The sequence below is a fragment of the Pseudophryne corroboree genome, chromosome 1 (genome assembly GCF_028390025.1).
Source record: "Pseudophryne corroboree isolate aPseCor3 chromosome 1, aPseCor3.hap2, whole genome shotgun sequence".
In the NCBI taxonomy this organism is placed as follows: domain Eukaryota; kingdom Metazoa; phylum Chordata; class Amphibia; order Anura; family Myobatrachidae; genus Pseudophryne; species Pseudophryne corroboree.
In genome coordinates this window covers 349,871,114-349,894,845 of record NC_086444.1, presented here as the reverse complement: position 1 = coordinate 349,894,845, position 23,732 = coordinate 349,871,114, and the positions used below count along the sequence as shown (strand labels likewise).

At 45.6% G+C, this 23,732-nt stretch overlaps 1 protein-coding gene across 3 annotated transcripts in view; it reads left to right on the top strand.

Moving 5' to 3' along the window:
- TANGO2 (transport and golgi organization 2 homolog) overlaps window positions 1-23,732 on the top strand; it is a 166,377-nt gene that overhangs the window by 84,647 nt on the left and 57,998 nt on the right. For all 3 annotated transcript variants that reach the window (XM_063964726.1, XM_063964724.1, XM_063964725.1), the window contains 3 exons: window positions 882-970; window positions 1,237-1,356; window positions 6,371-6,485. In XM_063964726.1, coding sequence (XP_063820796.1) covers window positions 882-970; window positions 1,237-1,356; window positions 6,371-6,485 — 324 coding nt within the window. The remainder of the gene's footprint in view (window positions 1-881; window positions 971-1,236; window positions 1,357-6,370; window positions 6,486-23,732) is intronic.

The window sequence follows — 23,732 nt, the reverse complement described above, 5'->3', positions numbered from 1 at the left end:
GAAGGAGTGCTAAGCGGGCGATTCAAATTTTGTACCGGCAGCTGTCAGTTCGGTCACCTGACAGAGCAATCCAATTATTGCTCTGTCTGGACGCAAACAGCTGCCGGCGCCGGTATTTCTTCAGGAGGTTGGGCGTGCATATGCAAAGTAATCATCCCCTAAAAGCTAATGTAGCTGCTATTATTAGAACTTAGTTCTTTTCACTGTAAAGTAAAGGCTTAAAACAGGATACGGCATTGTGCCGCCACACGGGATCCTGGCGGTAACCATGCTGATGCGGGGATCCCGAGCAATTTAAATGCTGGTGGATAGAATGCCGACCCACAGGGACTATTCCCACTTGTGGGTGTCAGCAACACGCACAGAGTGGGAATAGAACCTGTGGCGAGTGCAGAGAGCCTCCGATCCTGCTGTGTGGTGAGCGCAGAGAGCCCGCAGGGGCTTTGTTGCGCTCGCTCCCCCTGCTGGCATTCTGCTGCTGGGATCCCGTGGTCGTTATGCTGACTGCTGGTCTCCCAGCCCTAACCCCTTAAAACCTATGTAATACAGGTTGAGTTTCCCATATCCAAAATGCTTTGGACCAGAAGTATTCTGGATATCGGATTTTTCCGTATTTTGGAATAATTGCATACCATAATGAGATACTGTTACTGTTGTGCCTTGGGGCTCTCACCCCTAAATCCACCCTGGGTATGTACCAATGTAACTAATGACAAAACCAACCATTCAAGCAGCTCAAAATGAACGAGTAAACGTGTACACTACATTTTTATTTTTTATTTTTTTACCTGTATTTGGCTATGTTGTTGACTAGGTTTTACATGAAAATAGTCCTATAACATTTTGTCATTGGCTGATATCTGCCACTTTATCTATTGTAGGCTCATTCTAGCAGCCAATCGTGATGAGTTCTATCACCGACCTTCCAAACCAGCTGATTTCTGGGAAAGTAATAATGACATCCTTAGTGGTTAGTATGAATCCAACAATTACAGATACACTGTGTCACATGTCCTTTAATGTCCTTGTTCTCATTGTACTGTACCAGTATAACTGCTTCTCCAGGCTTTTTACCAGATACATTTATAATTGTAAATCCTGACATTTCTAGCATCACAGTAAATACTTTTGAAAATACTTCGAAAAGCGCATTCAATCTTTCACTTCTTACAGTATTTTGGGGTGGGTGACGAGGATTCATAAGGGTCTGCAACTTTTACCCATTTGTCATTGCAGGTTTGGACTTGGAAGCAGGGAAAGAAGGAGGAACTTGGTTGGGTATCACTAAAAGAGGAAAGTTTGCAGCTCTTACAAACTATTTGCAACCAAAAATAGATGTGCATGCTAAAGGTAGAGGTAAGGGTTCATCCATAATAACATAAAGTTGCTTTAGTTACAGTACCATAAACTTAGAATTTGTGTTACAGTTGCAACCCAACGCATTGACTCTTTACATTGCAAAAGCGTGGCGCACTAGCCATCAGATGTAGCTGATTATCACACAGATCTAGGACATGTACCTACAGTACAACAAGCTCTTAATTGTCAGCTGTGCAGCTATGAACTACAGTCAGCAGAAAAGCAAATGACTGATATACTGTGCGTGTAGAAACATTGGATGCCCAATTGGTTCCTGAACATATGGGGCCACAAACTCATAAAGATTGCTGTACACAGATGTCACAAAAATACCCAGTTATGTGATCCATAGAGTTTACTCTGGAAGAGATTTGTTCTAGGTCTTGTAAGAGTCAGATCATCTCTTCCACAATATCCCTAATGTTAAGCAGACAGTGTGGCATTTTAGTAAAAAAATTAATAAATTATTTCTATTTGGCACTGAGCTAAGCAGTTGGGTTGGGATCGATATCCTGACGATCGGGATGCCGGCGGTCAGAATATCGAGTACGGCATCCCGATGCGAAGAATCCCGACAGGGGAAGATAAATATACTAACCCTCCCTCCGCTGCCTAAACCTAACTTCCCCCGCTTACAGTTCTGGACTGGTAAGAAGTTGGACTTTGATATTGCCTTTACATTTTTACACAGTGTGCTTTTCTCACCTGTCCTCAATCCTGGTTTGCAGACTGGAAAATAGGTGTTCTGGGTATAGCATCTGCTAAAAACAGTAGGCTGATAAGGTTGAAGCCTGGAGTACCGGAATTTGGGGTTACCACTGAGGTGGACAGCTGCGTAATAAAATGATGCCCTGATTCATTCCACTCTGACCACAGTACTTAAGTAAAGATGCTTCCAAAGTCGCCAGCCAGCACACTACGAATGAATTGCCTGGCATTCTCATTATCAACCATACTGCAAGCAAATCAGAAAGGAGGGACCCCTGTGGAGTGGGGCAGTGCCCTATCACTGGGACCTGACTGCACAAGGCACAGAGCTGGAAATGAGGCAGCTGCTCAGACATAGGATCTATGCATGCTAGGATCAGCTGAGCTGCAGCCAGAGATGTCCTACCCACTGGACTGATTCATGATCATGGAGCATGAGTACTTTGAAGACAATATGATTTTGCTGAAATCCAGTAGAAGTATGAGGCAATGGGTAGGTGGGAGCAGAGGCTGGTATATCCACACACATTGAAAGGGTTGGAGGCATGCATGTTAGGATTATACGATGCATTTATATCTATCACTCGGAGGTGAACCAATAACTAGTTTTACTTTTGAGTTTATTTTGACAACTGTTTTCTAGGACTAGTTAACGGTTTTTTTTTTTTACTTTAAATTGTTCTTTCTTTTTTTTCTGAACACAAATCTGAACTTTTACATATGATCACATTGAGTTATATTTGCAAAGTGGTTATACTCGGATAATAGTTTTAAGAACTACATTTTCTAAAAGCTATTAATTCATTGAGTTAACTCATAGTGGGGAATTCAGTTGGGTGCTAGGTTTAGTAATATAAATAAAAACTTGCGTACCTCGTTCCCAATTTTGGATTACCGTGGGTATGCACACTCCTGATACCTGTGACATCCAATACAAAAAGTAATTGTGGGATTTTTATCACTGAAAACCCCGGGGATCTCCCCAGCTGCCAGTGGGCTCCCCTCCATCTTTCTACTGGGGAGAGGGCTGCTGGGAGATGCATATCTCCCAATGGCCAGATTCGGGGGGGTTTAAACTGGACTGGGTGGTGGGGGGTTGGCCATGCACAGACACTCATGCACACAACACATTCACTTATACACACACAGACACTCACACACACTCACACGACACTACATAATCACCGCTGCTGCAGAAGACCCGGCTCCCAATGTTGGATGCAGAAGACACCGCTTCGGAAGGTGAGTAATTACAGACTAATCAAGCTAATTGTAAATTTACAATTGCTTAATCAGTCCTCGTGGGGGGTTGTATGTGCCGCCAGGGGTGCTAGAGCAAGTATCTGTGATTTTTCCTAAAATTAACCATTTTAGGAGAAATCAGCCTTGCTCTGGGGGTGCAAGAAAAAAGACATAATAATTTCTATAGAAATCCCAATTTCAGTCCACTGATTTGGAAACTAAAACCCTGCGACTCCGGGAAAAACCCTGCGTTTTTTTACATTTCCAGTCCACAATTGAATCTGCCAGTTAGATGTGTTTTATCATTCATTTTATATTGTATTTATATGGGATGCGGTCAATTTACGTAAAATCAAAATCCCGATAACCATTGACCGACGGTCAAAATCCTGACATGGTCAAAATACTGACATTTAAAATACTGACAAGGTCATAATACAGACATTTAAAATGTTGACAGGTCAAAAAGTCGACAAGAGTTTTTCATGATTTTTTTCATTGAAACCAACTTGTTCATACTTTACCATCCCAGTGGACCTGGAGTAGGAATATAATAGTGTGCCGAGAGCAGTGAGGCACTGTGCCTGAAGCATGGCGAGTGCAGCGGTACACTTATATAGGGGTATATGCAATTGCGGTCGAATTCCGGCTTGAATTCGACCGTTTTTGGATTCGGCACAGTAAGACAGGCGAAACCCTCCCGCCGGGACCCGAATTCGACATATTCAATAAATAACGGATTCGACAGTCCCGCTGTCGAAAAACGGACCAATTGACGAATAGTGGGCGGCCTGGATTCGACTTCATTGACGGCACAAAAGTGTTCAATAAATCCTGAAAAAAAATGCGTGGGGTCCCCCCTCCTAAGCATAACCAGCCTTGGGCTCTTTGAGCCAGTCCTGGTTGTAAAAATACGGGGGGGGGGGGGATGATAGTGGTTCCCCCGTATTTTAACAACCAGCACCGGGCTCTGCGCCTGGTCCTGGTGCCAAAAATATGGGGGACAAAAGATGTAGGGGTCCCCCATATTTTTAACACCAGCACCGGGCTCCACTAGCCAGAGAGATAATGCCAGAGCCGGGGGACACTTTTATATTGGTCCCTGCGGCCGTGGCATTAAATCCCCAACTAGTCACCCCTGGCCGGGGTACCCTGGATGAGTGGGGACCCCTTAAATCAAGGGGTGCCCCCCTCCAGACACCCAAGGGCCAGGGGTGAAGCCCGAGGCTGTCCGCCCCCCCATCCATGGTTTTTGTAGCAGAACTACAAGTCCCAGCAAGCCTCCCCCGCAAGCTGGTACTTGGAGAACCAAAAGTACCAGCATGCGGGGGGGAAACGGTCCCGCTGGTACCTGTAGTTCTACTACAAAAAAAATACCCCCAAAAAAACACAACGCACACACCGTGACAGAATAACTTTATTACATACATGCACACCAACATACATACATACTTACCTATGTTAACACGAAGAATCTATCCCCTTCTCCACATAGAATCCACGGGTTACCTGTAAATAAAATTATATTCACAACAATCCAGTGTAGATCGGTCCTCTTCTTTGTTTGTAATCCACGTACTTGGTAAAAAAAAAAAAAAAACGAAGAACTGAATCCATGCACTGAAAGGGGTCCCATGTTTACACATGGGACCCCTTTCCCCGACTGGCGGGACCTCCCGTGACTGCTGTCAAAGAGGGTCCCTTCAGCCAATCAGGGGTGCCACGTCATGGCACTCTCCTGATTTGCTGTGCGCGTCTGAGCAGTCAGTCAGGCGGCGCAAACGGCTATCAGCCCCCCATCCGCCGCCCTTGGATGGGGGGGACAGCATCGGGCTTCACCCCTGGCCCTTGGGTGGCTGGAGGGGGGAGGGACCCCTTGATTTAAGGGGTCCCCACTCCTCCAGGGTACCCCGGCTAGGGGTGACTAGTTGGGGATTTAATGCCACGGCCGCAGGGACCAATATAAAAGTGTCCCCCGGCTGTGGCATTATCTCTCTGGCTAGTGGAGCCCGGTGCTCGTGTTAAAAATATGGGGGACCCCTACGTCTTTTGTCCTCCGTATTTTTGGCACCAGGACCAGGCGCAGAGCCCGGTGCTAGTTGTTAAAATACGGGGGAACCCCTGTCATTTTTCCCCCGTATTTTTTTGCAACCAGGACCGGCTCAAAGAGCCCGAGGCTGGTTATGCTTAGGAGGGGGGACTTCACGCATTTTTTTTCAGGAATTTTAACACTTTCCCACCCCTTCCAACTGAAAAACATGCACTGATCTCTTCATATTATTGTAGTTAGTAAAAAAAAAAATATTCTTTTAAAAAATCGACTAAATAATACTTGTGGCTCCTAAGGACAAACCACGTAGATAATCCCTTCTAATATAAATAGATATACTATTAGCAATAAAAAAAAGCACCAAAAAATTCATGTTTTTAAAAATTTTTATTAGATCACGACAGGAAAATGAGGCGGAATGAAACTGACGAAATGACTGTCGAAAAGCACTGTTGTCGAATCGACATTCTTCAATTGAATATACTTTTGTCGAAAAGCTGCATTTTAACATTGCAGACATGTCGAAATGAAAAAATGTCGAATTGCCAAAAGTCGAAAATTAAACGGCAGGTATTTTGTCGAAAAGTACTGTATTGAATTGTCGGATCAAATTCGACAGTTTTTTTTGTGTCGAAAATGACCCGTTTTTCGACATTTTCGGCAATTCGACCGCAATTGCATATACCCCATAGTGTCCATGTCAACCTATGTCGACATACACACCAAAAAACAATGAAAAACTATTGTCGACTTTTTGACTTGTCAACATTTTAAATGTCGGAATTTTGACCTTGGCAGGATTTTGACCGTCTGTCAATTGTTGTCAGGATTTGGACCGTTGGGATTTTGATTGTAGCTATTTCATACTGATCCCATTTATATGTTGTGAATTGAAAAGTTGTGACATGCTGACCAGTCTATCCATTTGTACAGTTTTACTTCTGTATGTTTTCTTTATGTTGTGCTCTATGCCTATTGTCACAGGTCCGACTGTCTTTGTTCTCTCCATAGGCTCCCTGGTATCCAACTTCTTGACTTCTGATCTTGACAGCTTTTCATACCTAAAGAAGATATCTGCTGAGGGACATCGTTACAATGCCTTTAACTTGGTTGCAGCAGATTTTAAGTAAGCCCCAAATAGTTTCATTTTAGTAACACAATATATCTTTGCGATTTTTAGTTTATTAACAACATTTCTGCAATTTGTAAGTGGCTATATGCTGAAATATCACGTTTTCTACATACTGTTGTTGGATGATATAGAAACCCACACACAAAACAGACGACTTGTTCTTCTTGATCTCTCACTTTCTTGCTCGCTTGACGCCCTGGCCACTCTTATTATTATCATCATCATCATCATCATTCTTGGCATCTCTTTCAATGATCTAAATAAGCAGATTTGAACTGCTGGTCAGGAAACTGCATTTTCTGCAGGAAGAATAACTTCCAGTAGTAGGCTTATATTGTAAATATGTAGTTGGATCTGCGGTACCATTGGCCGCTTGACTTTACCCCATGGCTGACAGTTTCCGGTTCTCCACAAGACTGCATTGAAAATTATGATTAGCAGCTTCTGCTGTAGATTATAGCTGCAACTATACCTTAGTGCAGAGTTTCCCAAGCTCTACCAAATACATTCTAGGTTTAAAGAATATCCATGCTTGACCAGAGGTGACTTAATTAGTACCTTAGACAATATGATTTAACTATCTGGACTCAAACATGGATATCCGTAAAACCTGGACTGTACTGGCGGAGTTTGGGAAACAGATCCTCCTGTACGCTGTATGTTACTTAAATCAGAGCTGACTGCATAATGCATTACAGCTGCTTCCAGGTAAACTTCAGTAAATTGCTAGCAATGCAATGTCTAGATTCACTTACAGTATGAACAGATCTAAAAAAATGTGTTCTCAGAGTAGTAGCTAGCTCTGTTAGGTAGGAGCCTTCGCATACGTAGCATATCATGCAGAGCCCTAACCTGCGTATTGCAGAATGAAAAAGGTGTAGGGTAACTGAGGAGCAGTAGAATGGATCATTCAGAATATTAGAAGCCACTCCTTGTATGGAGGGGAAAGTCTGACAATTGTCTTGAGCCCCAAGCTACATAAGCATATGCTGGCTCTGCACAATTGCTACATATCAATAAAACTGCTGTTCTTACACTGCTAAAAATCTAACTTTCTCTAACGTCCTAGTGGATGCTGGGGACTCCGAAAGGACCATGGGGAATAGCGGCTCCGCAGGAGACTGGGCACAAAGTAAAAGCTTTAGGACTAGCTGGTGTGCACTGGCTCCTCCCCCTATGACCCTCCTCCAAGCCTCAGTTAAGATTTTGTGCCCGAACGAGAAGGGTGCAATCTAGGTGGCTCTCCTGAGCTGCTTAGAGTAAAAGTTTAAATAGGTTTTTTATTTTCAGTGAGACCTGCTGGCAACAGGCTCACTGCATCGAGGGACTAAGGGGAGAAGAAGCGAACTCACCTGCGTGCAGAGTGGATTGGGCTTCTTAGGCTACTGGACATTAGCTCCAGAGGGACGATCACAGGCCCAGCCATGGATGGGTCCCGGAGCCGCGCCGCCGGCCCCCTTACAGATGCTGAAGCAAGAAGAGGTCCATAAATCGGCGGCAGAAGACTTTCCTGTCTTCATAAGGTAGCGCACAGCACTGCAGCTGTGCGCCATTGCTCTCAGCACACTTCACACTTCGGTCACTGAGGGTGCAGGGCGCTGGGGGGGGGGCGCCCTGGGAAGCAATGAATTTACCTTATTTGGCAAAAAATACATCACATATAGCTCCTGTGCTATATGGATGTATTTAACCCCTGCCAGTTTTCCAGAAAAAAGCGGGAGAAGAGCCCGCCGTGAAGGGGGCGGGGCCTATCTCCTCAGCACACAGCGCCATTTTTCCCACACAGCTCCGCTGGTAGGAAGGCTCCCAGAATCTCCCCTGCATCCTGCAACTACAGAAACAGGGTAAAAAAGAGAGGGGGGCACTTATTTGGCAAAATAACAGATATAAGCAGCTATAAGGGATAGACACTTATTGTAAGGTTGTCCCTATACATATATAGCGCTCTGGTGTGTGCTGGCAAACTCTCCCTCTGTCTCCCCAAGGGGCTTAGTGGGTCCTGTCCTCTATCAGAGCATTCCCTGTGTGTGTGCTGGGTGTCGGTACGTGTGTGTCTACATGTATGAGGAGGAAAATGATGTGGAGGCGGAGCAATTGCCTATAATGGTGATGTCACCCCCTAGGGAGTCGACACCTGAATGGATGGCCGTAATTAAGGAATTACGTGACAGTGTCGGCACGTTACAGAAAACTGTTGACGACATGAGACAGCCGGCAGCTCAGTTAGTGCCTGTCCAGGCGTCTCAAACACCGTCAGGGGCTATTAAACGCCCGTTACCTCAGTGGGTCGACACGGACCCAGACACAGACACTGACTCCAGTGTCGACGGTGAAGAAACAAACGTATTTTCCAGTAGGGCCACACGTTACATGATCACGGCAATGAAGGAGGTTTTGCACATCTCTGATACTGCAAGTACCACAAAAAGGGGTATTATGTGGGGTGTGAAAAAACTACCCGTAGTTTTTCCTGAATCAGATGAATTGAATGAAGTGTGTGATGAAGCGTGGGTTACCCCCGACAAAAAACTGCTAATTTAAAAAAAAAAAAAATTATTGGCACTATATCCCTTCCCACCAGAGGTTAGGGCTCGTTGGGAAACACCCCCTAGGGTGGATAAGGCGCTCACACGCTTATCAAAACAAGTGGCGTTACCGTCTCCAGAAACGGCCGCCCTTAAGGAGCCAGCAGATAGGAGGCTGGAAAATATCCTTAAAAGTATATACACTCATACTGGTGTTATACTGCGACCAGCAATCGCCTCAGCCTGGATGTGCAGTGCTGGGGTGGCTTGGTCGGATTCCCTGACTGAAAATATTGATACCCTGGACAGGGACAATATATTATTGACTATAGAGCATTTAACGGATGCATTCCTATATATGCGAGATGCACAGAGAGACATTTGCACTCTGGCATCAAGAGTAAGTGCGATGTCCATTTCTGCCAGAAGAGGATTATGGACGCGACAGTGGTCAGGGGATGCGGATTCCAAACGGCATATGGAAGTATTGCCGTATAAAGGGGAGGAGTTATTTGGGGGCGGTCTATCGGACCTGGTGGCCACGGCAACGGCTGGGAAATCCACCTTTTTACCCCAAGTCACCTCGCAGCAGAAAAAGATACCGTCTTTTCAGGCTCAGTCCTTTCGTCCCCATAAGGGCAAGCGGGCAAAAGGCCACTCATATCTGCCCCGGGGCAGAGGAAGGGGAAAAAGACTGCAACAGACAGCTTCTTCCCACGAACAGAAGCCCTCCCCCGCTTCTGCCAAGTCCTCAGCATGACGCTGGGGCCTTACAAGCGGACTCAGGCACGGTGGGGGCCCGTCTCAAGAATTTCAGCACGCAGTGGGCTCACTCGCAAGTGGACCCCTGGATCCTGCAGGTAGTATCTCAGGGGTACAAATTGGAATTCGAGACGTCTCCCCCTCGCCGGTTCCTGAAGTCTGCTTTACCAACGTCTACCCCCGACAGGGAGGCGGTATTGGAAGCCATTCACAAGCTGTATTCCCAGCAAGTGATAATCAAGGTACCCCTCCTACAACAGGGAAAGGGGTATTACTCCACGCTGTTTGTGGTACCGAAGCCGGACGGCTCGGTGAGACCCATTTTAAATCTGAAAGCCTTGAACACTTACATAAAAAGGTTCAAGTTCAAGATGGAGTCACTCAGAGCAGTGATAGCGAACCTGGAAGAAGGGGACTACATGGTGTCTCTGGACATCAAGGATGCTTACATCCATGTCCCAATTTGCCCTTCTCACCAAGGGTACCTCAGGTTTGTGGTACAGAACTGTCACTATCAGTTTCAGACGCTGCCGTTTGGATTGTCCACGGCACCCCGGGTCTTTACCAAGGTAATGGCCGAAATGATGATTCTTCTTCGAAGAAAAGGCGTCTTAATTATCCCTTACTTGGACGATCTCCTGATAAGGGCACGGTCCAGAGAACAGTTAGAGGTCGGAGTAGCACTATCTCAAATAGTACTACGACAGCACGGATGGATTCTAAATATTCCAAAATCGCAGCTGATTCCGACGACACGTCTGCTGTTCCTAGGGATGATTCTGGACACAGTACAGAAAAAGGTGTTTCTCCCGGAAGAGAAAGCCAGGGAGTTATCCGACCTAGTCAGGAAACTCCTAAGACCAGGCCAGGTGTCAGTGCATCAGTGCACAAGGGTCCTGGGAAAGATGGTGGCTTCTTACGAAGCGATTCCATTCGGCAGATTCCACGCAAGAACTTTTCAGTTGGATCTGCTAGACAAATGGTCCGGATCGCATCTTCAAATGCATCAGCGGATAACCCTGTCTCCAAGGACAAGGGTGTCTCTCCTGTGGTGGTTACAGAGTGCTCATCTCCTAGAGGGCCGCAGATTCGGCATTCAGGATTGGGTCCTGGTGACCACGGATGCCAGCCTGAGAGGCTGGGGAGCAGTCACACAGGGAAAAAATTTCCAGGGCTTGTGGTCAAGCATGGAAACGTCACTTTACATAAATATCCTGGAACTAAGGGCCATTTACAATGCCCTAAGTCAGGCAAGGCCTCTGCTTCAGGGTCAGCCAGTATTGATCCAGTCGGACAACATCACGGCAGTCGCCCACGTAAACAGACAGGGCGGCACAAGAAGCAGGAGGGCAATGACGGAAGTGGCAAGGATTCTGGGCGGAAAATCATGTGATAGCACTGTCAGCAGTGTTCATTCCGGGAGTGGACAACTGGGAAGCAGACTTCCTCAGCAGACACTATCTTCACCCGGGGGAGTGGGGACTTCACCCAGAAGTCTTCCACATGATTGTAAACCGTTGGGAAAAACCAAAGGTGGACATGATGGCGTCTCGCCTCAACAAAAAACTGGACAGATATTGCTCCAGGTCAAGGGACCCTCAGGCAATAGCTGTGGACGCTCTGGTAACACCGTGGGTGTACCGGTCAGTGTATGTGTTCCCTCCTCTTCCTCTCATACCAAAAGTACTGAGAATCATAAGAAGGAGAGGAGTAAAGACTATACTCGTGGCTCCGGATTGGCCAAGAAGGACTTGGTACCCGGAAATTCAAGAGATGCTCACGGAAGACCCGTGGCCTCTACCTCTAAGACAGGACCTGCTCCAGCAGGGACCATGTCTGTTCCAAGACTTACCGCGGCTGCGTTTGACGGCATGGCGGTTGAACGCCGGATCCTGAAGGAAAAAGGCATTCCGGATGAAGTCATCCCTACCCTGATCAAAGCCAGGAAGGATGTAACCGTACAACATTATCACCGTATTTGGCGTAAATATGTTGCGTGGTGCGAGGCCAGGAAGGCCCCTACGGAGGAATTTCAACTGGGTCGATTCCTGCATTTCCTGCAAACAGGACTGTCTATGGGCCTCAAATTAGGGTCCATTAAGGTTCAAATTTCGGCCCTGTCGATATTCTTCCAAAAAGAACTAGCTTCTGTTCCTGAAGTTCAGACGTTTGTCAAGGGAGTACTGCATATACAGCCTCCTTTTGTGCCTCCAGTGGCACCTTGGGATCTCAATGTAGTGTTGGGATTCCTAAAATCACATTGGTTTGAACCACTCACCACTGTGGACTTGAAATATCTCACATGGAAAGTGGTAATGCTGTTAGCCCTGGCTTCAGCCAGGCGTGTATCAGAATTGGCGGCTTTATCCTATAAAAGCCCTTACCTAATTTTTTATACGGACAGGGCAGAATTGAGGACTCGTCCTCAATTTCTCCCTAAGGTGGTTTCAGCATTTCACTTAAACCAACCTATTGTGGTGCCTGCGGCTACTAGGGACTTGGAGGATTCCAAGTTGCTGGACGTAGTCAGGGCCCTGAAAATATGTTTCCAGGACGGCTGGAGTCAGAAAATCTGACTCGCTGTTTATCCTGTATGCACCCAACAAGCTGGGTGCTCCTGCTTCTAAGCAGACGATTGCTCGTTGGATTTGTAGTACAATTCAGCTTGCACATTCTGTGGCAGGCCTGCCACAGCCAAAATCTGTAAAAGCCCATTCCACACGGAAAGTGGGCTCATCTTGGGCGGCTGCCCGAGGGGTCTCGGCTTTACAACTTTGCCGAGCAGCTACTTGGTCAGGGCCAAACACGTTTGCTAAATTCTACAAATTTGATACCCTGGCTGAGGAGGACCTGGAGTTCTCTCATTCGGTGCTGCAGAGTCATCCGCACTCTCCCGCCCGTTTGGGAGCTTTGGTATAATCCCCATGGTCCTTTCGGAGTCCCCAGCATCCACTAGGACGTTAGAGAAAATAAGAATTTACTTACCGATAATTCTATTTCTCATAGTCCGTAGTGGATGCTGGGCGCCCATCCCAAGTGCGGATTGTCTGCATTACTTGTACATAGTTATTGTTACAAAAATCGGGTTATTGTTGTTGTGAGCCATCTTTTCAGAGGCTCCTTCTGTTATCATGCTGTTAACTGGGTTCAGATCACAAGTTGTACGGTGTGATTGGTGTGGCTGGTATGAGTCTTACCCGGGATTCAAAATCCTTCCTTATTGTGTACGCTCGTCCGGGCACAGTATCCTAACTGAGGCTTGGAGGAGGGTCGTAGGGGGAGGAGCCAGTGCACACCAGCTAGTCCTAAAGCTTTTACTTTGTGCCCAGTCTCCTGCGGAGCCGCTATTCCCCATGGTCCTTTCGGAGTCCCCAGCATCCACTACGGACTATGAGAAATAGAATTATCGGTAAGTAAATTCTTATTTAATGCATCATTCAACTTGGTGTTGTGTAATAAATGCACATCACATGCACAATCAGTCTTCTATTTAAAGTACTGTGAAGAAGGTGAAGACAAGGGGTGGGAAAGGTTGGAAGGACAATGCATGCCTGATAGAGTAGACACTTCATGTAAGTGCGCACAAGAACACTTGCACTGCTGATTACTAATCTTGACGTTATGTTTCTCTTGAAGGAAAAAATAAATCCGGTTGTATTGAACTCAATCAAACTCCTTTTATCCGTAACAGCGAGTGCAGAATGCTTTGAACTCCTTGGACAGTTGTTAAGATTAGGATTTACATAAGACCAAAGCTGCAAGTGCTGTTGAATATTGCAGGGGGCCTATTTAATAAATCCAAAAATGCCACTTTTCAGAGGATTGACGGATTTGTAAGCATCAAGGCTATTTAACAAGGTGATGCCAGAGCTGATATCAAAGATAATGCTTGCAAAATGCCCTATTTACCAAAACTTGGCCTTGCTTGACGTTGCCGTTGTAGCTTATAGGCTAATTTTCATAATATTTTTCATGTCCCTCTCCATTAAGTAGAAGTTGCACATGCAAAGTCATTCAAAACCATATACCCCACCACCTTTTTCTGAATTGAAAGCATGGCAAGATCCTCTGACCCAGAGGTTTCCAAACTCTGCCATTAAAGTAGAAGTTTTTTTTGTTTTTTTTTTAAACATTAGAATTTTTATTGAAGATTTTTCACACAGAAATGGGGAACAGAAAAAAGAGAAAAGGGGAACATAGGGGAAGTCCGGAATGGTTACCATAATCAAAGCACTTGTAACGCACAGTTGGATGGATATACAGTTGGTTACATTAGGCGTTCAGAATCAAAAAGAAGAAACACAAAAAAGAGGCTTAGCACAAACAAACACCAAGAAAAAAAAAAAAATCGTCTGATATCACAACATTCTTATAGAGGTCAATCTAGGTGGGGTGAAGCACAGATAAAGCAATTGGAGAGCTAAAGACGGTTAGCCTACCTTCTCTCCCCCTATAGTCGGACCAACCTAACCATTTCAGGTGGATAGAATTAGCTGAGGAAGAGTATTTAGCTTCCGCTGTTTCAAAAATAAAATGTTTGTGAATCTTATTTTGAATAAACGCTAAAGAAGGGAGATTCTCAGATTTCCACAATTGGGATATAGCAGCTTTAGTAGCTATCAAAATATGCCCCAAGACGTAGCGATCGCCTATAGAAAAGTGGTCTACGAACAAATGAAATAATGCTAAAGCTGGGTCCAGGGGGATAGTGAATCCTAAAATCATGCTAATCATATTGAAAACTTCTCTCCAGAGTGGTTGTATAAGTGGGCACGCCCAGAAAATATGAAAGATATCCCCCGTTGAGCCACATTTCCGCCAACATAATTTAGATTGTGAAGGCCAGATCCTATTTTGTCTTTCAGGGGTGAAGTAGGACCTCTGTATAAGCTTGAAGAACATTTCAGAGTGGTTAATACATTTGGAAACTTTAAAACAAGACCTAAATATACCGTTCCAGTCTGCATCAGTAAAGGATCTATTCAAATCTCTTTCCCATAAAATCTGAGCTTTGAATTTAGATTGTGTGCTGTTAGTCAGTTGAAAATGATACCACCACGTAATCCCACCTTTATGTGAGGATGTATCCAGTCGGCTTTTAATGTAAGCCGGAAAAGAAGGTTTGTGAAGATGTAGAGCCTGTGAGTGTAACCAACTTCTCACCTGCAAATATTTGAAAAAGTCTTTAGTCCGAATCCCAAATCTCTCTTGTATTTGAGAAAGGACATCAAGACGTCACCTATAAAAAAATCGCCTACCGTGGAGAGGCCCCTCCGAATCCAGTCTTCCAGTGTAATATTAGGAATCAAGGACATAAGAGCAGATAACGACAGACATGGGGACGGTAATTTAATCTCTTCCGAAGAGGACACTAGTTTATGCCATGAATCTAGGGTCGTTTTAATAGACTTGCAAGATCCGGACCTACTTTGGGCAGCAGAGGGTGGCAACCAAAACAAATCAGAAAGAGTAACAGTATTCAAATAAGAAGCTTCCAGAATAACCCACGGTTTCATGCTCGAGGTGTCAAACCAGTCCCTAGACTGACTTAACAGACAAGCAGCATGGTACTTTTCTATGTCCGGGAAAGCTACCCCACCGGATTGTTTGGGCAGAATAAGAATCTTTTTAGCAATTTTCGGCCTAGAGCCTCCCCACACGTATCTAATCAGGACCTGGTTAAATTTATTATAGAAGAGTTTGGGAAGGGGTCTTGGTATGGCGCGAAACAGATACATTAATTTCGACAATAAGACCATCTTGGCAGCAGCAATCCTACCCAGCCAAGACACCTCCTGGAGCATCCACTCCCCAGTCAGCTCCGTAAAGGCTTTTAATAACGGGGCATAATTACATTCAATTAAATTATCATCACTGGACAAATTAATCCCCAGATATCTCAAGGAGCAGGATTTCCAGGCATATTTATACGATTCCTTCAACTGAGAGACCACAGTCGGAGATATATTGAGTGGGAGGGCCTCAGTTTTATTAGTATTTAATTTGTAAAAGGAAACATCCGAATAGTCTTGAAGAACGGCATGTAGAACTGGCAAGGAAGTCTCAGGATCAGAAAGACCTAACAAAATATCGTCCGCAAATAAGCTGATTTTGTGGGAAATACCCCCTATAACAGGGCCACTAATCGAGTCCCAGGATCTAATGCAAGCAGCCAGGGGTTCTATCGCCAACGCAAAAATAATAGGAGATAACTGGCAGCCCTGACGAGTGCCATTAGAGATATTAAAGGGTGAAGAGAGGTATCCATTAACAAAGACCCTCGCACAGGGCGTGGAATAGAGAGCCAGGATAGAGTCTAAGATCCTACCAGAGAACCCAAATTTGGTCAGAGTTAATCTCATAAAGTCCCAGTTCAACCTATCGAACGCTTTTTCGGCATCCAGAGACAAAACTAGGAGGGGTTCTTTTCTACAGGCAGAATGTTCAATGACATTAATCACCCTTCGCGTATTATCTGGGTCCTGTCTGTTTAAGACGAAGCCCACTTGATCAGGGTTGATCAGAGAGGGGAGGAGGGGACTGATACGGTTGGCATTTAATTTGGCATAGAGTTTTAAATCCGTATTTAACAGAGCAATTGGTCTAAAATTTTGGACTGAGGTGGGAGTTTTCCCCAGTTTGGGGATGGTGATGATCTGAGCTTCCAGCATTTCTTTGGGGAAGCGCCCAACTTCTGAGGCTTCATTAAACACCGATAGGAGCACCGGAGCCAAACTCTCCTTAAAAGATTTATAGAAACCAGAAGGATAACCATCGGGTCCCGGGGCCTTTTCTGCTGGGAGGGAGTCAATAGCTTTTTCGACTTCTGCTAGAGTCCAAGGCGCACTAAGAGAGCTACAAGACTCCGGTGACAGCGAAGGGAGAGGAAATTTGCCCAGAAAATTCTGAACATCCGTGCCTGTAGGTTGAAAAGTGGAGGAATCCTCCTTCAAGTTATATAGTTTGGCGTAATAAGATGCCAAAACTTTTGCAATTTTGTCAGGATCATAGACTCTCTTACCCCTATCCGAGTGGATAATGTGAATTTTTTCTTTAGCTTTCCTGCCTCTCAGGTTCCTTGCCAGCAGTCTACCAGCCCGGTTACCATAAACATCGAATTTTTGGTTCAGTCTATGTAGGTTGCGTTGGACTTCCACTAAATAGAAAACGTTTACCGCCTCTCTGGCTTCCTGCAATGATCTAAGGAGGGTTTTATCATGTGGGTGTGTCTTGTGAGCACTCTCCAGGGAAGCGACTGCAAGCTCAGCTTGTTCACATTTTTTACGATATTCCCTTTTAAGTTTAGCTGCTATTTGAATCGCTGTCCCTCGTGTTACTGCTTTGAGGGCACACCAGAATGTAAAGATGGATGTCTCCCGAGGAGAGTTCTCAGAGAGGTAATAATCCATAGTGGTTTGGATAGCCTGCTTAGTCTCCGGCTGAAGGAGACTTTGTTTACCTAAGCGCCAGGGGGCCGGGGTAGTCTTTCTACTGCCAATATCCCATTCGATGAATAGTGGGGAGTGATCCGACCAGGACATGGGGAGAATGGAAACTTTACGGATGGACTGTAGAGTCCACTTATCCGCTAAAGCAAGGTCTATTCGGGAATAAGAGGCATCTACTGGGGAATAAAATGTGTAGTCCCTGTCCATTGGGTGTTTAACGCGCCATAGGTCTAAAAGATAATTTTCCGCCAATAACTGGCGGAAGCCCTTCGCATTCCTATGGAGCTGACTGGAGAGTGAGGTCCGCTTGCCAGAGTTATCAACCAAAGAGTCAAGGGTCAAATAAAAGTCCCCCATGAGAAGTAAAGCGCCCTTGGCCAATTGTTGTACCTTAGCACAGAGTTTTCTACGAAATGCTAGTTGCTTGGTGTTCGGGGCATAGCAGGAAACTATCGTCACCTCTTTATTTTCAAGAGTACCCACTAAAATCAGAATTCTCCCCTCCGGGTCGCAGTATTGTGACGTGAGGGAAAAAGCGCAATGTTGAGACATTAAGATTGCCACCCCCGCCTTCTTCGCTGGTCCATTGGCCAAATAGCAATGGGGAAATCTCACATTAGTAAACCGTGGAGGGGCTGATTTAATAAAATGTGTCTCTTGGACGGCTATGATTTGATCTTTAATTTTATGAAAATAATTTAATGCTAACTTCCTCTTATGTGGGGAGTTAAGACCCTTCGCATTTATAGAAACAATGTTAACCATACTGCAAAGGAATCGAGGATTACATAGTTACCATCAACCAGCTGGCATGTAGAAAGTATTAGCAACAATTTCTGGACAGAAGGAGAGGAAAAGGGAAAGAAAGGATAAGAAAAAGGAGAATAACAGTTAAAGGAAACATAACATTAACCCCTCTTGAGGGCATGGTTGGACGCCTAACCGTGGCGACTCAGAATTAGTCTGTGGGGGGGTAGTGGTCAATATGCCCACACCCGAACTAAAATTCAACAAGATGCAGTTCCTTGGACCTCTATCTCTGGTCCCCCGTACCGCCAGCCTCCGGGACTAAAAAAAAAGAAAATAAGTTTTCTAGGGTAAAATACCCAGCTACCAAAGAGACGTGGGCGGTAGACGGAGCAACAGAGGCAGACAACAAACAGTAAACCAGCGGTGTCGTGGCATCACCTGAAGAACAGTCTAACAGCATTCAAATCGGCCTTCCATAGACACCCGTAATAAGCAACTGCCAAGGAACTGGTGTAAAATATGAAACATGACATAACAAAATGATTAGAAAGATACAAAAACAATGCAAGTGTAGTGGAACAGACGATACTCAGAGCTCAGCAGCCGACGAGGCCCAGTCCTGCTGAAGGCCCCGTTCGGGAGAGGTGTGTGTAGATGAGCTTGCAGAGTTCCATGACGCGAGGATCTTTTTCCCCTCCTCGACATTTGTTATAACGACAGTAGAACCTTCTCGAGAAATAAGCAACTTTGTAGGAAATCCCCATCTGTATAGAATGTTCTCTCTGCGTAGCACTGACGTGATGGGGTAAAGAGAGCGCCTTTTCGCTAGAGTAGCAGGGGACAGGTCTCCGAATATCTGAAGTGAGCCCAAAGCCTCCGAAGCAGTATCCGAGGGTCTAGCAGCTTTCAAAATTGCCTCCTTCACGTGGAAATAATGTACCCTCATAAGAACGTCTCGGGGGACCCCATCAGGAGCGCTCCTGGCTTTAGGGAGCCTATGGATGCGATCAATCAGAAAGTCCGCCGAGCGGTATGAGGGAAGGAGTTTGCTAAAGAGGTCAACCGCAAAATCGTTTAAAGCGCTATTGGCGATAGCCTCCGGAACACCTCGCAACTTTATATTGTTACGTCTCGATCTGTCCTCTAGGTCAGAAAGCTTGTCCTTGAGTGCCGTTACCTCGGTTTGAAGCAGTTCATGGGAGGAGATTAGGTCATTATGCGACGACACTATTTCACCCATTTTTATTTCTAGGTGATCGGTGCGGCCACCAATCTCATCAATAGATCTCTGGCATTCCTTCATAGTCGCTCTGAATTCAGCCGCAACTTCATCCTTAAATTGCGTTAGGAGACGCTTTATAGCGCCCACCGTAAGTGAGTCACTGTCCTCGATAGAGCTGGTGTGTGTGGTAACAGTGATGGGGGCAGACGCATCTCGAAGCGGCGAGGACACAGGTACAACAGACTTAGAGGAGCCACTCCGTACATCTTTTGATTTAGCGGTTTGAGGAGAAGGTTTAAAGAACGCCACTTGGGAAACAGATTTAGCGGCCTTATATTTCTTGGGAGGCATAATAAAGCTGACCGACACAAATAACGGGACTGGAGATAGGAGACGTCAGTAATATCAATCAGAGAAGGATCCACATGAAGGTTGAGTTGTCATGTCATGTCAAAGAGGTAGTCGGGTGGAGGCAGAATTGGCTCAGAGCAGTCACATCATAATAGCGTGGTCAATCCACCATGGGGACATCGCATCCGGTAGTCACGGCAGGTGCTGGGATAGCTGCGTTCCTATGAAGACTGCAGAATAATATGTATTATGTATCGAAGTACACTGGGAGAAGTGCATGTAGTTACACTCAGTGGCCACAAGATGGGGCAGTTGTAGTAGTAGAAGAAGACACTGCTGAGTGAAATTCTAAAGCACCACAGGAAAGGGTATTGTCCAGATCTCTCAACAGAGGCCCCAGAGTGGGAACACAGTCAAGATTGTGCCAGAGGGCCACCAGACTCAATGCAGCCCAAGGTCAGAGTCCCCCACAGCACACAGGCACACTACCTCTGATTATCCTGCTCCTCCAGAGAATCCAAGATGGCCGCCGCGTCTCCTGGGCGCCTGTCTCCCTGCTGTCCCCCACTGCCAGATGCCTCCTCTGCCTGCTGTACACGGTGGGTGACCTCTCTGGGGAAGCCAGCCGTTGGTGCCTGCGCCCCGGGGGGGGGGGGGTCCGCGCCACTTCCCGGCGCAGCGTTGCTGCTATGGAGCTCCAAACACGGATGTAGAATGTACGCGAGGCCCCGGCTTCCGGAGGTGCGTAGGCCGCAACCTGCAGGAACAGAGCAATCGGCTCCGCGGCGAACTCTGCTGGGCACAGGTATGTTACAGGGGGGGAAGGGGAGCCCCCAGAGGGTGTCCACTGAGGGTGTTGACCCTGAAAAGACAACTTTAATGAAGGTGGGTACAGGAGCCAGGCAGAAGCACGTCTGCACTCCTCACCATCCAGACCACGCTCCCCTAAAGAAGAGGTTTTAAGGATATCCATTCTTGAGTCCAGATTGTTAAATCAAATTTAATGATGTACTAAGTATTAAGTAATTAACCTGGACTGTAATGGAGGAGCTTGGGAACCTCTGCTCTAACCTCTCCCTTCCAAACAAACTGTCACTGGGGCTGTTGCTCCTTACTATAACCCTAGCTCACTCTTACAATTACTAACATAGGGGAGAATTCAATTAACAGTGTTAAGGGGGTTATTCAGACCTGGACGCAGACGCACGTTTGCACGCAGTGGCCGCATCCAGGTGGTCTGCGCACGAGCACCGGTCGTTGTGCGCGACCTACACATTGCAGTGCATCCGGGAAGGATGCAGTCGCAGTGTGATTGACAGCGGTAGCTGTCTGGGTGGGGGGGCCTTGTCACGGCGTTGGGGGCAGGGCGTTCTAAACTGGGTGGGCTGGGACCATTTTTGGGGTGGCTGCGTGACGTCACATGCAGCCATTCCCCCCCCCAAAAAAAAAAATGGTGGCAGACCGCCTGTTTCAGGGGTCAACCTTAGTTCCGATGCATCCGCAATCTAATTGCGGATGCATCAGGAGGCGGCCATACATATGCTGGGCAGCCCCTAGCATGTGAGGAGATTGCTGCGTATGCAATCCGCGTTCATCTCTAAATAAGGTCATAAGTTAAGATATTACAGCTGGTCGACTTAACGCGCATACCGCAACCTATTTTCAGCTTGCACGCTCCCATGACCCTTGTTATTTACAAAAATGCTTAATTTGGCAAACTGAACCATCACTTTTTCCAAGTGACCTCTTATCACCATGCAGGCTGGCGAAGGAGGAGGGACAGTTGGGCTAACAGACGGGAACACCACTTGCATCCTATATAATAAAAAGCTAACACATCTCCTAACCTCTATTGGGGGAATGCAAGTGTTCTGCTTGCTGGCGGCCACTAGATGGCGCCCAATGGAGCAATTCAAGTGTTGCTCCGCTAGGCCATGCACAGCCGCCATTGCTGACATTGCTGTTATATTGTGCCGTCATTTTGACAGGCTGGTAACTAGTAAGATGATGATGATGAATGCTAATTTTTGTAACTTTAGTGCAATATTAATAAATATTCCCCCAGGTCTGATAAATTCCTAGAACTTTGGCATATATTGTTTTTCATGCTACCAGATACCTGCAGTCATCCTTTGACCGCAATTTCCACCATTCCCTCTGATAGATGTTGATTGACAGTGCCCTCTGCAAGTGCTGTTATGAATTTGGGTGTGTAACAATAGATCTCCATGGAAAAGATAGTCAATAGGTCGACCCCAAAAGGTAGATAGGGTTGACAGGGTCGAAAGGTCCTCATGAAAATGGTTGACTCAAAAAGGTCAACACAAGTTTTTTTAAGTTTTTCTGGTGTCATGTTCAATGCTTAACCACATGTGACCCCACGCTTTGGGTAAGGTGCTTCGCTGGGCTTAGGTTACTATTCCCAATCGTCATCCACGTTAACTTTAAAGGATGATAAAGTTGAAAAAACAAAGAAACCGTGTGTCGACCATATGTATGTTGATCATTGTGACCATGAATTTATATGTCCGCGTTTTGTATATCTCACTGGAACAAGAAACCCTAGCAATTTTTATTTGACAATCTGTTATACAGTATCTACAAATGCTCCTTTCAGTGTTTGAGGACCACTGCTGGTCTATGGAAACCGTTCAAGTAAATTTGATTCTATGAAAAGCTTGGTTTGCATAGTGCTTCCAATGACTCTTCAAGGGGAATATAGTTTTGAACCATTGTACTCCTATAAATGAGGGGGCAATTGTAGTTACTGATGACATTTGCACCCATAAATGAAGGGGTGGTTCTAGGTAAATGGTGTAACTCTGTAACTAAGCCATTTTCTAGTTGATAGAAATACATTAGGGATACATACAAACCTGGAAATGGTGTAAGACCGATAGGTGCAGTGTTAGTCTCCTTACCTTCTATCCCTCCTACATGGTTTGTTTCACAAGAATAAAAGCAGAATTTGTAACCATGGTGTTCTTACTGGGTGTGGATCATCAAATCGACAGTATCTAGGTCGACCTAGCACATGTCGACCTAGAAACCCTGTCGACCTTCCATCCCTGTCGACCTAGTGACTGTTGACTTATAGTGGTCGACCTAGACAGTGTCGATCTTTAGACCGGATCCCGTTCTGACTGCACTGCCAGTGAGACCAGTAGTAGCTCTTCTCTAAAACTCCAAGAACTAGGGTCAGGCTTGTTGGTGGATAAGAAATTATATCGGTATGCTCCAACTTTCAGCACAATTTCCTTGAGCTGCTGGCATAAGTAATTTTCATTTTACACATTTCATTCTAACTTATTTGTTGTCAGAACTATTATATTCTTTTTCTTCTTTTTTTTTTACTATATTCATTGACTCGCACAATTTGTGTTTTAAAATGATGCTTTGTCTGATTTCAGAGTTTAGTTTAATTTCAGTAGCTGCAGACTGTCAGTAACTTGGCTGTCCATTCTGAAAGTGCAGAGCTCCCCGACTGGTGACCTGTCTGTCCTGTGAGCCGAGAAGCTGGCTCTAGCAGGAGACAGAGCTGAAAATAGAAACAATTAGCTTTCTTATGCAAATAGCCTAGAAATGGCTCTGGCAGTTGATTTGATCTCCTGTGACTATAATAAATGTTAGAAATGGTCATGCATTTGCATTCTCTAGATGCACATCATTGTGTCACTTAAAGTGCCAGCAGGCAAGAAGAAAAATAGCAAATATCGCTCATTTTGATGAAGTTACCACTCTATAACCAATAGAAATGAGGTTCCTAGAAATATGCAGAGTTGGGAAGATAGTGGGGCTGATTTGGAGTTGCACGCAAGTCGCTGCATTTTGTGCATGGAATGAAATGTGGCTATTAGACCATATCCCGTGCTGCTTGCATCTATGCATTGCCCCTATCCATACACTTGGGGAAGTAGCCGTAATCACTTTCAGTACACATTTGCTCCAGCCCTACACCTGGTGCAAGAGACCCATCCAAAATCAGATGGATTTCAGCATAGCCCGCAGTTTCATCTACACACCTATGCCATGCCCTAAGAACAGTTAAGGTGCCTACACATGGTGAGATTTTGGCTATGTGATTTTGACTATGTGTGCTTGCGATATTGGCTATGTGCGATATTGGCTATGGGGGTCATTCCGAGTTGATCGCTCGCTGCCGTTTTTTGCAGTGCACCGAACA